The sequence below is a fragment of the Quercus robur genome, chromosome 8, assembly GCF_932294415.1.
Source record: "Quercus robur chromosome 8, dhQueRobu3.1, whole genome shotgun sequence".
NCBI classification, from domain to species: Eukaryota; Viridiplantae; Streptophyta; class Magnoliopsida; order Fagales; family Fagaceae; genus Quercus; species Quercus robur.
The window spans coordinates 34,470,290-34,485,311 of record NC_065541.1 but is presented as its reverse complement, the minus strand read 5'-3'; the positions used below and the strand labels follow the sequence as shown (position 1 = coordinate 34,485,311).

At 35.4% G+C, this 15,022-nt stretch overlaps 1 protein-coding gene across 1 annotated transcript; it reads right to left on the bottom strand.

Moving 5' to 3' along the window:
• Positions 1-530: 530 nt before the first annotated feature.
• Positions 531-14,581, bottom strand: LOC126695314 (fatty acid hydroperoxide lyase, chloroplastic). The gene is made up of 3 exons (XM_050392009.1): positions 14,011-14,581; positions 2,313-2,694; positions 531-1,420 (listed from the first exon to the last, which is right to left on the bottom strand). The coding sequence occupies exons 1-3, from the start codon at positions 14,452-14,454 to the stop codon at positions 774-776; spliced, it is 1,473 nt and encodes a 490-aa protein (XP_050247966.1). The 5' UTR covers positions 14,455-14,581; the 3' UTR covers positions 531-773.
• Between the last annotated feature and the right edge of the window lie 441 nt (positions 14,582-15,022).

The window sequence follows — 15,022 nt, the reverse complement described above, 5'->3', positions numbered from 1 at the left end:
GGTATAAAATTCAAACACTCTCAAACTTTAGGGAGTAAAATCTAAATTCTAAAACGTTATGGTATAAAATCCAAACACTCGAAATATCAGAAAGTAAAATTAAATTTTAAAACTTTAGAATGTAAAATCTAAACACTCTTAAACTTTTAGAGTTGCAATTTACAATCAACCCTAAGATTAAATTACCTTACGTAGTAAAAGAAATGTTAAGATTAAATAAACTTATGGAATAAAAACTTCAGAGAATCATAACTTTAGGTAATAGTTGTGTTTTTTTTTTTTTTTTTTTTTTGATATAGTTGTATCCCTAAATTTGAAATAGAGAATTATGAAATTATTGAAGCTTTTGACAAAATCAACCAAAAAAATCTAGGCGATTTTTGTCTTGGGTTGAAAGAAATTGACAGCATGCTAGGAATTAGATTGAGCCGTGTGTTCATATCCTCCACATTAAAAACGTAGTTGGATGGGAACTAGAACAGTGGAACTACAAAACCATGATATTAAATGGGATAGAAGTGGACAAAAGATTTCAAAACACTGGTCCACACATGATCCCATCTCACATGGTATAAATATAATCAGTATCATCAATCTCACCTGTATCAATCAATAGTGGACCCCACTTATCCTTTCTCAGACACCCATATCATAAAAGCCACATATTATCTTCCTGTCTTTAGATCTCAGTACAGCCCTGGCCCCTGAATAGTCAATACACTCATAAATACAGACAAAAAAAAAAATCACAATCCAAGCAGCAGTGATTGCCCTCACTTTGCCTTTTCAACGGCTGTGATTGAGCTAGAGTCCCCAGTGATTGAATCATACCTACGGAAAACGTAAGCAACAAACAAAGCAGCAGTGAGGACCACATAGTCTTTAGCCGCACACTGTTTATTTGACACGGTGGGTGAACCGGTCTGTGGCCCATTGGACCAGTACAAGTAATTCAGTAACTCCGACCCTTTTTCATTCATGAACCGGTCCGGTTTAAAACTCTCCGGTTCATCGAATATCTTTGGGTCCTTCATGACCAGCTTTTGATACCCACAAAGCAATTCGCCCTTTTTGATGTCAAAGACCGAGTCATGTGAACTCAGTTGGAAATCCTTCCTAGCTCGGCCATATTGAATTGGAACCGGTGGGTTGAGTCGGAGGGTTTCGTACACAACTGACTGAATTAGTGGCATTTCTTTAATTGAGTCGAAACTCAGAGTTGACCCGCCTTTCTCTCTTGCTTCTTTTCTTAACTTTGCTTGTAATCCGGTCGTGTCACTTGCTATTGTGCTCACTAAACTTGGAAGGAAAACTGAGAACCCGCCAAACGCGTTGAAACCCAGCACGAATAGTAAATTGTGAATGCTTTCTTTTCGAGTCAGTCCAAACTCTGTCTCACCTCTTTGTAACACTTCCTTACCTATTGAAAGACAACACAAATGAGTCGATTACATTCTCTATAATCTTAATTTTTTGTTTCTTTGTATTCTCAAATTTTAGTTTGTGAATTGAGGATTTCACTTCAAAAAATCATAGTTTCAAGTTAAAAATTTAAGTATCTTTTTATTCTGCTCACAAGCATCTCTATTTAATTAAAATTATCTAACTTGATTAGATCAAGTTTCTCTCCAAATATACTTGAAGGAGCTTCCTCCAAATTTCTAGATAACAATATAAAAGACTAAATACATAATAACATTTGTTTTTAAACACATGCTTTTTTTTTTTTTTTTTTTGGGTTAATAATTACAAATTGAGTCATTTGATTATCTATTAATGAATAAATAGGTCATGTAACTTAAATTAGTCAAAGTATCTTTTAAAATTTCACTTGTAGTATTAGAGGAAAAGTCAATCATATATAGATACTCTAAATTTTTACTTATATATTATTTTTGAAAAATCATAAATATTATCATAAGTAGTTTTTTTTTTTAATTGTAAATCTTTTTTTTTTCGAATAAAAAAGGATGCTGTTTAACAAGATATCTTTATTAAAAAAGTAAAATATAGTTTTGAAAAAGCATTCCGTTTTAATAATGATTTAATATTTTAATGATATATATTAGTTTTTTTTTTTTTTTTTCCTTCTAATAAAAAAACATAAAGTTTAAAGCTACAACAAATTTCACAATAATTATGATGAGAGATTATGATTAGTGTATCATAAAAATTAAATCAATAATATTAACGTTGTACCGATCACAATCTTCTACCTTAATACCTTAATAGTTATGAAATTTTTAGTTAATATTTAAAAAATAAAGAAAATAGAACAAAATAATTAAAGATGGTTAGGTAATATTAATTACCTTCTTTTTCCACAAATTCGTAGATCTTCTTGTAGTCTCCACTGACAAGGAAAAAAGGGTATGCCCAAGAATGAAGAAAAATCTCCACAAGAGGCTGAAGGGCACCAATGTAGATGGTGGGGAGGAGCTGGAGGGCGAGCCAGCGGTCGAGCATGGCGTAGCCAGACTCCGCAATCTCCTGTGAGCTCGACGGGTCGGCCCCAGCAAGGCACTTGACGAGGAACTTGAAGATGAACTGTTGGAGAGGGACAAGGTAGCTGGCGGAGCCGGATTTGGTGATGGTGGACTCAATGCCATCCCACATGGTGTCCAGGTTCGTTAAGACTTCACTCACCCATATTTTTGAGCTCTGTTTTAGGGTGTCCATGGCAAAGCTTTTTAGCTGTGGAGAAAAGTGAAGAAGGTGAAGTGAGGCTCGTTAATGGCAGTTTGTCTTGGCGGGTTAAGATTTGAAATTATGAGGTGGCAAGAGGGTAGGCCAACAGTATTGTCCTAAAATTAAAATAAAATAGTTATTTTTTATTATTATAAATAATATAGATGTTATTAGATAAAAATAAAAAATAAAAAATCCAATTACCATTATGGTCTTGATTTTGTCACCACAAAATTCATGAAGTAAATCCTAACACAAAATTATGCTAGTGCTACGGTACTACAGACACACCACCTTCCCAACAAATTTTTAGTAAGTTATCATTAGTTCTCATATGAACTTATCATTGACATTCTCTTTTTATTTACTATTAAGAATTAATAATTTGCCACTTACTTATTGTGAAATTATTGTGCATGCAACTTTTTTATTTTATTTTTTGATATAGTTAAGTTTTAGGATAAACTTTAGTTACAAAATTAATTGTAGCCTAAAATTACAAAATTACTCAATATCTTTTTAATGGAGGTGAATTTTAACATATCCACCATTAGATTACATCTTCTTATATTTTCCGTACTTACAAAAATTTCTAGAAAATTAAAGATTAATAGTTATATCATCAATATATTGTTTAAATTGCAAATTTTTGTAATTTAAAATTATGTATAAAATATATACTTATAGATCATATAGTAAATATATCCAATTGGCACAAAATTTCATATATGTATTAAGAATATAAAGAACATACAATTTAACGGCTAGATTTCCAAAATATGTAGTAATGTTTATTTTATTGAGTAGGGTTGTAGTCTTAAACTGCAACCAATTTTGTAGTTAAACTTTGTCCTAAGTTTTAAACAATCACAATGTTTCTTTATTAAAAATAAAATAAATAAATAAAAAAACTAATAAAAATATATAATTCAACAAATATTAACAGCTCATTTACCTTAGTTAAAATGTCGTATATAATAATATAAACAAATCAACTAAAAAGTTAAACGGAAAAAATTGCCGACAAATTAATGTGTATAGAATTAGTTTTCTATATGCTAATCTTAGAGCATCTCTAGCAAAATCTCCAAATTTTTGTACTATTTGGAGAATGGAAAATGATTTTTACCTTTAATCTACTCACTTTTTCAAATACACTTCCAACAGATTCTCTATCCCATTCTCTATTTCATTTAAATATTATTTCTTCATTCATTATTTATTCTTTTTTTAACTACACATCTTCCAACATTTTTTTATTCAACACCTAATTATTATAATAGGAAAAAAGCATTTAAAGAGTAAACAATAGCTCATCAGACTTGATGAGCTACTGTTCATGAGCCAAAAAAAAATCTAAATATAGAGAGTCCATTGGAGAGTTTTTTTTTTTTTAAGTTTCACTCTCTATTATAGAGAGAATTTTGGGTTTACATAGACCATTGGAGATGCTATACAGCATGATCTATGTAACTCATGATAAGAGACGTCTACAGCTAATTAGTGGCTAACCAGAAATTTACTTGAGGGTAAAATCAAATACTACTAATTAATTTAATTTTTAATAAAAAAATTAATTATTTAATATATTGAAGAAAGGTCTTTTCCAATACTGTTCATGAGCCAAAAAAAAATCTAAGTATAGAGAGTCCATTGGAGAGTTTTTTTTTTTTAGTTTCACTCTCTATTATAGAGAGAATTTTGGGTTTACATAGACCATTGGAAATGCTATACAGCATGATCTATGTAACTCATGATAAGACATCTACAGCTAATTAGTGGCTAACCAGAAATTTACTTGAGGGTAAAATCAAATACTACTAATTAATTTAATTTTTAATAAAAAAATTAATTATTTAATATATTGAAGAAAGGTCTTTTCCAATTATGAAATAAAACCATATTTATGATTTGGTAAGTTTAATATGAAACATTGTGCCTAATTAAACAATGAAAAGTAGTTTATTGCTATAAATTGCAGATATGATAATAAATTGTCATAACTTTAACAAGTAAGGAATAAAAATTAACAATGTGAAAATGAATTATAAAATCCACAAATTTAAAATTCATAAAGAAGTCATTGAAAAGAAAAACAAAAACAAAAAAAAAACAAAAAAACAAAACTTATTACATATAAGAGCTGTAGGGGCCCGCTTTGCAGCCCAAGCCCCAGATGTATAGGATCTTGGACCTGTGAGCCCTGTACAATAAATTTGTAGAGAATGGGTCAAAAAGCTAGGCCTCAGTACATGGATAACAGTTAATATGGTGTTCATGACAGTCAGACAAAGATGAACTGAGTTTATCTAGGAAGGTTGGTCCTCGACACAATCCGATGAGCTTTTTCTAGTATACGTTGAGTGGTAGGGGTTCCAGCGTCCTCTCTTGATTGCCTCCCATGACCCCCCCCCCTTTTATATCAGTTTTCTTCTTTTTGATACAGATTCATAGTGCTGATACTTATCCCATCAGCCTCTCCCCAAAGTTGTTGGGAGTGGTTGTAAAGGCAGAAAAGCATGGCCCTGTCAAGTACAGAGCACTGAATGCAATAATGGCAGCTTTCCCTTAGATATTTCCATTCTTTCCGTTGTTCTTTTTTGTCTTAGTACTTTTCCTATTCCAAGGAATGACTCGGAGTGCCACTCTCAGTAATAGGCCGTTCCCTTTGTCCTCGGCCAGGTATGGCCGAGGAGGGGTTCTTCCCATGGCCAAGGAAGGGTTCTTTCTTGGACTGGGCTCTTGGCCCAACGTGTATATTGGTATGGGCTCCCCGATCTATTACCCCCCATGATAGCCCCTCGAGATTCTTCTTTTCTTCCCCATGGGAGGAAAGGAGGATCTCGATGTGATGATAGTTCTTTCGCGCCCATTTTACACTATGTCTGACTGTAAGATATTCTTTTAGTTTATCCAAGTCACGTTCTTGCCGTTTTGGTACACGAGGCGTGCTTTCATTAAGGTCTTTTACGAGGTGACGCGGATCCAACGGCTGAAGACTGCTTTGGAAATTGAACGAGATTTATCTCGCTTGTAATTCTTTCTTTGAGATTCGGGCGAATTAATTGCCATTGGGTTTGCCTCCTATATAAGACACATGGGGGGATTCGTTCTTCTTCATTTACAAATCCTTGAGTTCCGCGGGAGTTTCCAGCTCTTAACTCTTCAAATGTTCCCAAGAGCCCCACCAGGGTGTTGATTGAGGTTTAGGGAATAAAGTGGCCAAGGATAAAGGTGAGGGTAAGGGAACCAAACCCTCTTCAGAAGCTGAGGACGATGCCAAGATTCAGGATGACATAATTAAGGCAAGGGAAGCAGAGGCCAAAAACATTTCTTCCTTTCAACTGAGCAAGAAAGAAGTCTCTCCTCCTTCAGCCAAAATCTGAAGCAGGTGTAGACCGCATCAGATTTTTGGTACGACAAAATTTGGATTTCACCCGGCGCCATGTGTCGTGTGTGCGCGGATTTGGATTTCTCATCACCAGTACCATCCATACTTACTCGATTGTTACTAGAGCAATACTTGCTCGATTGCTGTTAGAGCAAGATTGTGGATCTAGCGTCTCCACTTCTTCTTCTTCTTTCTCATCGTCGGTATCATCCATACTTGCTCGATTGCTACTAGAGCAAGACTATGGGTCTGGTGTCTTCGTTTCTTCTTCTTTCTCGTCACTGGTACCATCCATACTTGTTCGATTACTGCTAGAACAAGATTGTGGATTTATCGTTCCCATGGACTGCTTTTTATAGTTAGCTTTTGAAACAGGCTTGCCTAAGCCTTTTTATGTACAATGTACTTCTTCTTTATCTAATAAAAAGATGACTTTATTTTACTTTGCGAACCTTTCCTTTTCTGCAATAATTGCTTTATGAATGGGTGTGCTGGTATTTTTTCCTTCAAATAGTATTTAGAATTGATGTTGTTGACGGTAAAGAGTTGTCACCCTGAATTTATCAAAATTGACGGGCACCCGACCGCTAATTTTAAATAAGTTAACTATATAGGACTAATTAGGAAAATAACCGTGTGCTCTACATTGCGAATAGCGCAACCGCCAAAGGTCGTGTAATTTAAAGTAAGCGGTCCGAGGGGGTCACCGGGTACTAAGGTTTTTTTTCAACATTTACGATGATGTTATAGCGTTAACTTCCCACAAGCGTCTGGTCCGAGGATTGAGACATGATTGAATTTAGCTTAAACACCAAGATAGTTGCCAGTGCGTGTTAATTTCCACAAAACAGGAGGTCCGAGGACCCGACATAGCTAAGGTTCTGTTTAACCACCTCAGAAGATACCAAGTAACTAATTTTCCTGTAGGTTTAGGTCCGAGAACCATGCAAGACCTTGGTTCAGTCTAATACTTAGGTTTTTCATGAGGTAACTAGTTTCCCCATAGGTTTGAGTCCGAGAACCATGCAAGACCTTAGTTCTGTCTAGCACTTATATTCTTCTTGAAGTAACTAGTTTCCCCATAGGTTTGAGTTCGAGGACCATGCAAGACCTTGGTTCTGTCTAACACTTATAATCTTCTTGAAGTAACTAGTTTTCCTACAGATTTGAGTCCGAGGATCATGCAAGACCTTAGTTTCGTCTAGTACTTAGGTTTTTCATGGAGTAAATAGTTTCCCCATAGGTTTGAGTCCGAGGACCATGCAAGACATTGGTTCTGTCTAGCACTTATATTCTTTTTGCAGTAACTAGTTTCCCCACAGGTTTAAGTCCGAGTACCATGTAAGACCTTGGTTCTGTCTAGCACTCATATTCTTCTTGAAGTAACTAGTTTCCCCATAGGTTTGAGTCCGAGGACCATGTAAGATCTTGGTTCTGTCTAGTACTTAGGTTTTTCATAGAGTAATTAGTATCCCCATAGGTTTGAGTCTGAAGACCATGCAAGACCTTGGTTCTGTCTAGTACCTAGGTTTTTCATGGAGTAACTAGTTTCCCCATAGGTTTGAGTCTAAGGACCATGCAAGACCTTGGTTTTGTCTAGTACTTACGTTCTTCTTGAAGTAACCAGTTTCCCCATAGGTTTGAGTCCGAGGACCATGCAAGACCTTGGTTCTATCTAGCACTCATATTCTTTTTGAAGTAACTAGTTTCCCTATAGGTTTGAGTCCGAGGACCATGCAAGACCTTGGTTCTGTCTAGTACTTAGGTTTTTCATGAAGTAACTAGTTTCCCCATAGGTTTGAGTTCGAGAACCATGCAAGATCTTGATTCTGTCTAGCACTTATATTCTTCTTGAAGTAATTAGTTTCCCTATAGGTTTGAGTTCAAAGACCATGCAAGACCTTGATTCTGTCTAGCACTCATATTCTTCTTGAAGTAAGTAGTTTCCCCATAGGTTTGAGTCCGAGGACCATGCAAGACCTTGGTTCTGTCTAGCACTTATATTCTTCTTGAAATAACTAGCTTTTCCATAGATTTGAGTCCGAGGACCATGCAAGACCTTGGTTCTCGGCTTCTTTCTCTAATGGGAATTCATCGAGTCGAGCTACTAGACTCGTGAGAACTAGCCCCTAGACAAATGTATGGGGCATATACTTGATGTCAGAAGCCCCTAGAACTGTGCCCCATTTAGCAATCCTCCTCGCGTAATTAGTATCTCGAAGAGTAGCCCTGAGCGGAAGCTGAGTTATGACAATAACTGTGTATTCTTGGAAATAATGGGGAAGCTTCCGTGCAGCATGCACCACTGCCAAAATGGTCTTCTCGAGGGACTCTTGCTGATGGGAGCTTAATCCTACCATGATTAACCGTTGCACTCACTAACACACGAGCTCTTCCCACAAACGGTGCCAATTGTAAGGGCCCGCTTTGTAGCCCAAGCCCCAAATGTATGGGATCTTGGACCTGTGAGCCCAGTATAATAAATATGTAGAGAATGGGTCGAAGAGTTAGGCCTCAGTGCATGGATAACAGTTAATATGGTGTTCATGACAGTCAGACAAAGATGAACTGAGTTTATCTAGGAAGGTTGGTCCTCGGCACAATCCGATGAGCTTTTTCTAGTATACGTTGAGTGGTAGGGGTTCCAGCATCCTCTCTTGATTGCCTCCCATCACCCCTCTTTTATATCAGTTTCCTTCTTCTTGATGTAGATTCATAGTGCTGATACTTGTCCCATCAACCCTTCCCCAAAGTTGTTGGGAGTGATTGTAAAGGCAGAAAAACATGGCCCTGTCAGGTACAGAGCACTGAATGTAATAATGGCATCTTTCCCTTAAATATTTCCATTATTTTCGTTGTCATTTTCTGTCTTAGTACTTTTTCTATTCCAAGGAATGACCCGGAGTGCCACTCTCAGTAATAGGCCGTTCCCTTTGTCCTCGGCTATACCTGGCCGAGGAGAGGTTCTTCCCATGGCCGAGGAGGGGTTCTTCCTTGGACTGAGCCCTTGGCCCAATGTGTATATTGGTATGGGCTCCCCGGTCTGTTACCCCCCACAAGAGCTATTACTTGCATTTAAAAATTATTAAATGACTAAAACCATTAAGAATAATTAAAACAACATCAGCTTTAAATGAAGGAAATATGTTGTGCTTTAAATGAAGGAAATATGTTGTTTTCTATTGATTGTGAAAGTCTTCCTTTTTTCTTTTCTTTTCTTTTTTTTTTTTTTTTTTTTTTTTTTGGGGGACGGGGGGGGGAAGGGGGTGTCATGATTCAAACAATAAAATGCCGGGTAAAAAGAAAAATGAAAGTTGTAAACCTAATTTTCATGATACAAATCTTTCATCAGCTATCTAAAATATTTCAATTTTTCCTATTATTAAAAAATTTTAAAAAAAATTTAACATTCCAATGAAATAATCTGAAGAAGCAACACACCTAACTTCCAATAATATTATATGACAGAACAATGTTAACATTTAATAACACAAAAAGTTTATTATTTTCTCCACAATTTACTAAGATAGTAAGTCATAATATCCTATATTAAAAAAGGATGCTAAGTTATAATGGGTGCAATATTACTTTTACTTGAATATATTAATGATATTACTTTACTAAATATCAATCACATCATCATGTTATCTTAATAGGGCTGTCCATCAACCCGGAAGACTCGACCCACCCGACTGAACCGATCCGACCTAAAGACCCACGATCAAACTCAAATTCTCAGACGAGTCCGATGCGGGTCTATTAGTTTAAAATACCGGGTTTTCGGCTCGAGTTTGGGTCTCACACTTCTTGACCCCTAAAAGTAGACCCGACCGCCCATAAATTTGAAAGGGAATCACGCTGGTTTCCATCATTATTCATGCCTGATACTAGAACTCTAGAAGGTCTGATGCCAAAACTTCAGATTCTTTTTTCACGCTCTCTCATTTCTCTCACAATCACTAACCCTAGCCGTCAAATCACTAACTCTATAAGCCTTCGTCAACTTTCCCAACTGCCACCATCCTAGGTCGAGTCACTCTCAAGCCCCACCAATGGTGCATGTACTGATCTTGTGCAATCTGATCTTTGCCATAAATCATCCTCTAATCTACTTCAAATCTCCTCCGAAGCTCTAATCTTGTGAAATTTGATGGTGGTTGTATTTTTGGAGGGAGAAGGAGTGGTTGTATTGTTGGAGGGAGAGGGAGTGGTTGTTGTGTGGCTTATGCCGGTAGAGTCGTATATCTCCTCTTTCTCTCTCTTCATATCAATCTTAGATCTGGGTTTGTAGTATTTTTGGTGCTATTTGGTTTTAGTCTCAAATTTGGGTTTTGTTGTATTTTTTGTGTTATTTGGTTTTAGTCTCAAATCTGGTGGTGGCATTTTTTGTGTTGTGTAATTGATTTCTCTAGCGTTGCATTATGGTTGTGACCTATGTTTTTCTTGGGTTTGATTTCTTTTGAGTTGTTATTTCAAACCCGAAATCACTCGATGATTCCAACCCGCTCAATCGATGACCCGAGCCACCAGTTCCGACCCAAATGTTCGGTCGACTACAGGTCTATTTTTTGTTCACCCGATTCAATCAAGTCGGTTACGGGTCAACTCCAAACCCGATCCGATCCGACCCAACCCGCGGACAGTCCTACATCTTAAAAGTTATGAAAATTTTATATACTTTTTGTATCACTAGATATATTATTTATGAGATAAAGATTTTTTATTTGAATCTCTATTTCCTTTCCCCTTTCTTATTAGGACTAACTAAACCCACCAATGAAAAAAACCAAAAAAGAAAAAAAGAAAGAAAGAAAAGCAATCTACAATGAGATCATTGTCATTTCGTGGAAAGTAGCTGTAAGAATGACCTCAAGTAGCTAACACTCTTTATGTTAGCTACTTGTGATATTAATATAGTTCAAAATTCAGAGTTTAAACTAACCAAACCGTTTGGAATTTGTGGAAGGGAACAAGATGTATAGAGGATACATCAACCTCAGCATCATTTTAGATAAACTAAAATACCTATTTTATCTCATCAAACATCACTTTATCTATTTTACCAACTCATTTTACAATTCATCCAACATTCAAGTTTCTATTTTTACATTCAACCCATTAAAATAATATAAACCAACTATCAAATAATAATATAATATACACTTCACACTTCTCTCTCTATCAAACCCACGGCCAGCAATCACCACCACTAACAACCCATCACCACTAGCAACCCACCAAACCCACCAAAGCCATCACCACCACTACCACTGAAACACCACAAAATTGGAGGAAAAAAAAAACCACAACACCGGCCACCACCACCGAACCACAACAACCCACAAATCACCAACCACCACCACTACAACATTAACACATCATAAACCCAAAAATTCCAACAAAAGTTCCATACCCACAAAACCACAAAACAACCACCAAGATCCACACCCATTGCCACTACCAAACCCACCGCCGAATCACCAGCCACCATTGCCAATCAAACACCACGACCCAAGACCAATCTTCAAAACCTAGAAACGACCAAGAAACCACGACCCAAGACTAATCTTCAAAACCCAGAAACATCGATCAAACCAAAGACCCACGAACCACACGATATAAACATCGATCAAACCAAGAAACCACAGAAGCATTGATCTAAACCCAAGACCCACTCGATATAAACCTAAAAACGACCAATCTTCAAGCCATCGTCATTAGTCTTCTAGCCTCTGCCGTCACCTTTGCTGTTGCCATTGCCACTGAGATAGACTTGGCTGAGATAGGAGAGAGGAGAGTAATGAAATAAAGAATTTGAAACCATGGGCAAGAGGCAAAGAAAAGAGAGAGAAAGAGACGGAGAGTGAATATTTTTTTATTAAAGAGGAGAGAGAATTTCACTGTAAAGAATAAAATACTACTCCCTCCGTCCCAATTTATTTGTCCTGTTTGAAAAGTCAAACTTTTTAAAGAAACATCATTTATTGTCTTGTCTGCCTTATAAAAATGTATAAGTTTACAAAACTATCCTTAAATAAATTCATCAACTTTTTTAAAAAGAGTTATTCTTAATGAGACAACTAAAAAGGTGCCCCAATTAAAATGATTTTATTAAATATTAGTTAGTTTTCTTTTCAAATAGTTTTGAAAATAAAGTAGGGATATAATAAAAACATTAGTAAACTAATCATTTTTATTTTTAAAAACAGGACAATATTTTGAGATATTCTAAAATGGAATAGAGGACAAACAAACTGAGACGGAGGTAATAATATTTAATTTTAAGCAATTAGCTACAGTAGGTTGTATATATTCAACCTTACCGTAGCCAGTTGGGAAAAAAATTGAGGTTTGGTAACTGGGATGTAGCATGCTTTTAAGGAATTAGGTTGTAAAATAGCAACGGGAGGCTGTTTACACTCCTAATACTAATGCTCTAACAAACATTTACCTACATCAGCCTCAATATTTGTTTCACTATTTAATTTAAATAATATTTTTTTCTCATAAAATAAATAAATATATTTTTATTTCTTTCCCACCCCACCCAACAGTTACCACGTTCACCTTCACAGAACAATACCATAAGTCCAGAATATATACCTCACTTCAGCAAAAATACACAGCAACCCAGCTTTCCCTTTCAAAGCAAACCATGTCCACCACCAACGTTTTCTCTTAGAACTTCCATCAAACACATTATAATCCAATGGTATCCCATAACAATGAATATTTCCTCCTACTCATTCCATTCTCTCCAACTTAAACTTTCAAATAAGAGAAAAGAATTTTCATTCTCTCAATTAAAATTCTCAAACAAAGAAATGGAAGAATATTTAAATTATTATTTTCATTCTTTTCTATGTCATTCTATTCTCTCCGAGTCAATGTACTCTCGATTATAACGAAATAGTACTCACTTTTTTCACATTTATGGTGGAGTCTACCTTAAAATTAATGAGTAAATCCCACCATGAATGTAATAGAAGGAAACACCATTCACTATGCTCCAAAAGTATCTAACAATTACTAGGACCAACCTAACCTTATTTCAACCAGCTAGCTACAAATCTAAATATTTCATAAGTAATTAAGGAGTGTTTGGATATCACTTATTTTACTGAAACTGAAAAATTATTGCTGAAAGTATTATAGATAAAGATAAAAGTTAGTTAAAATAATATAGTAAAACTCATAAATAATAAAAAAATAAACTATGAAATAATTTTAATTTTTCGTTATGACCCAACGCACGCTAGTGTCAAAGGTTGATAACTGAAAAACGACGGTAACATTATAAAAAAAATATATATATATAAAGAAAAAAAACAGAGAAAGAAAAACGACGGTGACTGTCCCTGCCTGTAAGACCACAAATCCAAATCCGATTTCACCACTATTGTTAAGGCATGTTTCTCGTGGTGTTATTAACTACAGGACCACTAATTAGCTGTACGCATCTATGTTGACAGTGTCCTGATGAGCTTCTCAGAATCTTAAAAGCTTTTAAAAGCTTTCTTAAAAGCTTTTAAGAAAGCTTGAAAAAGACGAATTGGGTTTGCCAAATTACGATCGGGACCTTGGGACCATTTTCGTCTTTTCGTAACTTGGTTTTCACATGAACACTTAATTATTTCTAGCAAAATATTCATAAAAAAATTAAAAAAAAAAATTAGTAAAAAAAGAAAATAGCTATGAAAATTATTGTGTCCCTGATGACCTTACTGTATCCGATCCAAATGATTACCAAAATATATATGTTTCAACAGCAGATATTAGCATCACTATTCACTAGCAATTGCAAACAATTAACTGAAGTGCCGTAAAAGAAACTTATGTTATGTTAGAGAAAAAGGGAAAAAATGTTAATTAGCCAAATGCAAATAAAAGTAGTAATAATAAAAGAGCAATTGCTATAATGTGATCCATACCTTAGAGTGTTGTGGCTCAGAAGTATCGAGATAAGCACAGACCCTGATATCCCCAGTGAACTTCACACTAGGCATGAAATCTCCAACAAGAACATCCCTTTTGTCCACAAGCTCCATATCAAAGAGGTGTGCAAAAGACTTGGTGTCAAGGACAGCAACAACGTTGGGATTAACATTGGAGAAGAAAGGGAAAGTTGGAGGGATATTGGTGCGAAAAACTGTGCTCCTGTGCTTCTCTATTCGCTTCTTTAAGAATGTTTCAGGCCCTTGGAACCAAAAATAATTGAGCCTGTCTGAGATGGGTCCTAGTAAAGGCAAGCCATAGCTACCAGGGATTGTACGTAGTGGTAGAGTTGTTGGTGGTGGAGACACTGGTGGTGGCGAAGATAGAGGCGATTGTGATGGTGATGGCACACCTGGTGATATGCTCATCTTGATGGACATGGTTGATGCTTCTTCTTCAAGTGTGTTTTCTGTATCTGTGTTTTGCTAGGAATGACAAGGGCAAGGACTTGTGGTATTTATAGTGAAGGAGGTGTTAATCACCGATTGGAATAAGTGTGAGGTATTATTATTAATCGCCAATCATGAGGAATTGAAATTTTTGAGTTACCTAGACTTTAAGGGCAATACCAAGGTAGTGTTTGGATTCTTAGTCATTTCACATATTATTATTATTATTATTATTATTTTATTTTGCACACGTTTCAGCTTTAGGGTACAAAGTTATTGTTGATGCACTATTTATCATTATTTATATATTATTTATGAGATCCATAACTATTTTATTTAGAAAAAAAATATTAAAAATGAGTTTCATAGTACTCTTTACATATTTAAAAATTATTTTACTAAAGTGTTTTCAGTTTTCAATAAAATAAATTGTATCTAAACGGGCCTTGAAACTATAAAATATAAACAATCACATAATTTTTACAATAAGTTTTTATATAGTATGAACCCACGTGAAACCACCATTCTTTTTTTTTTTTTTTTTTTTTTTTAGTACTAG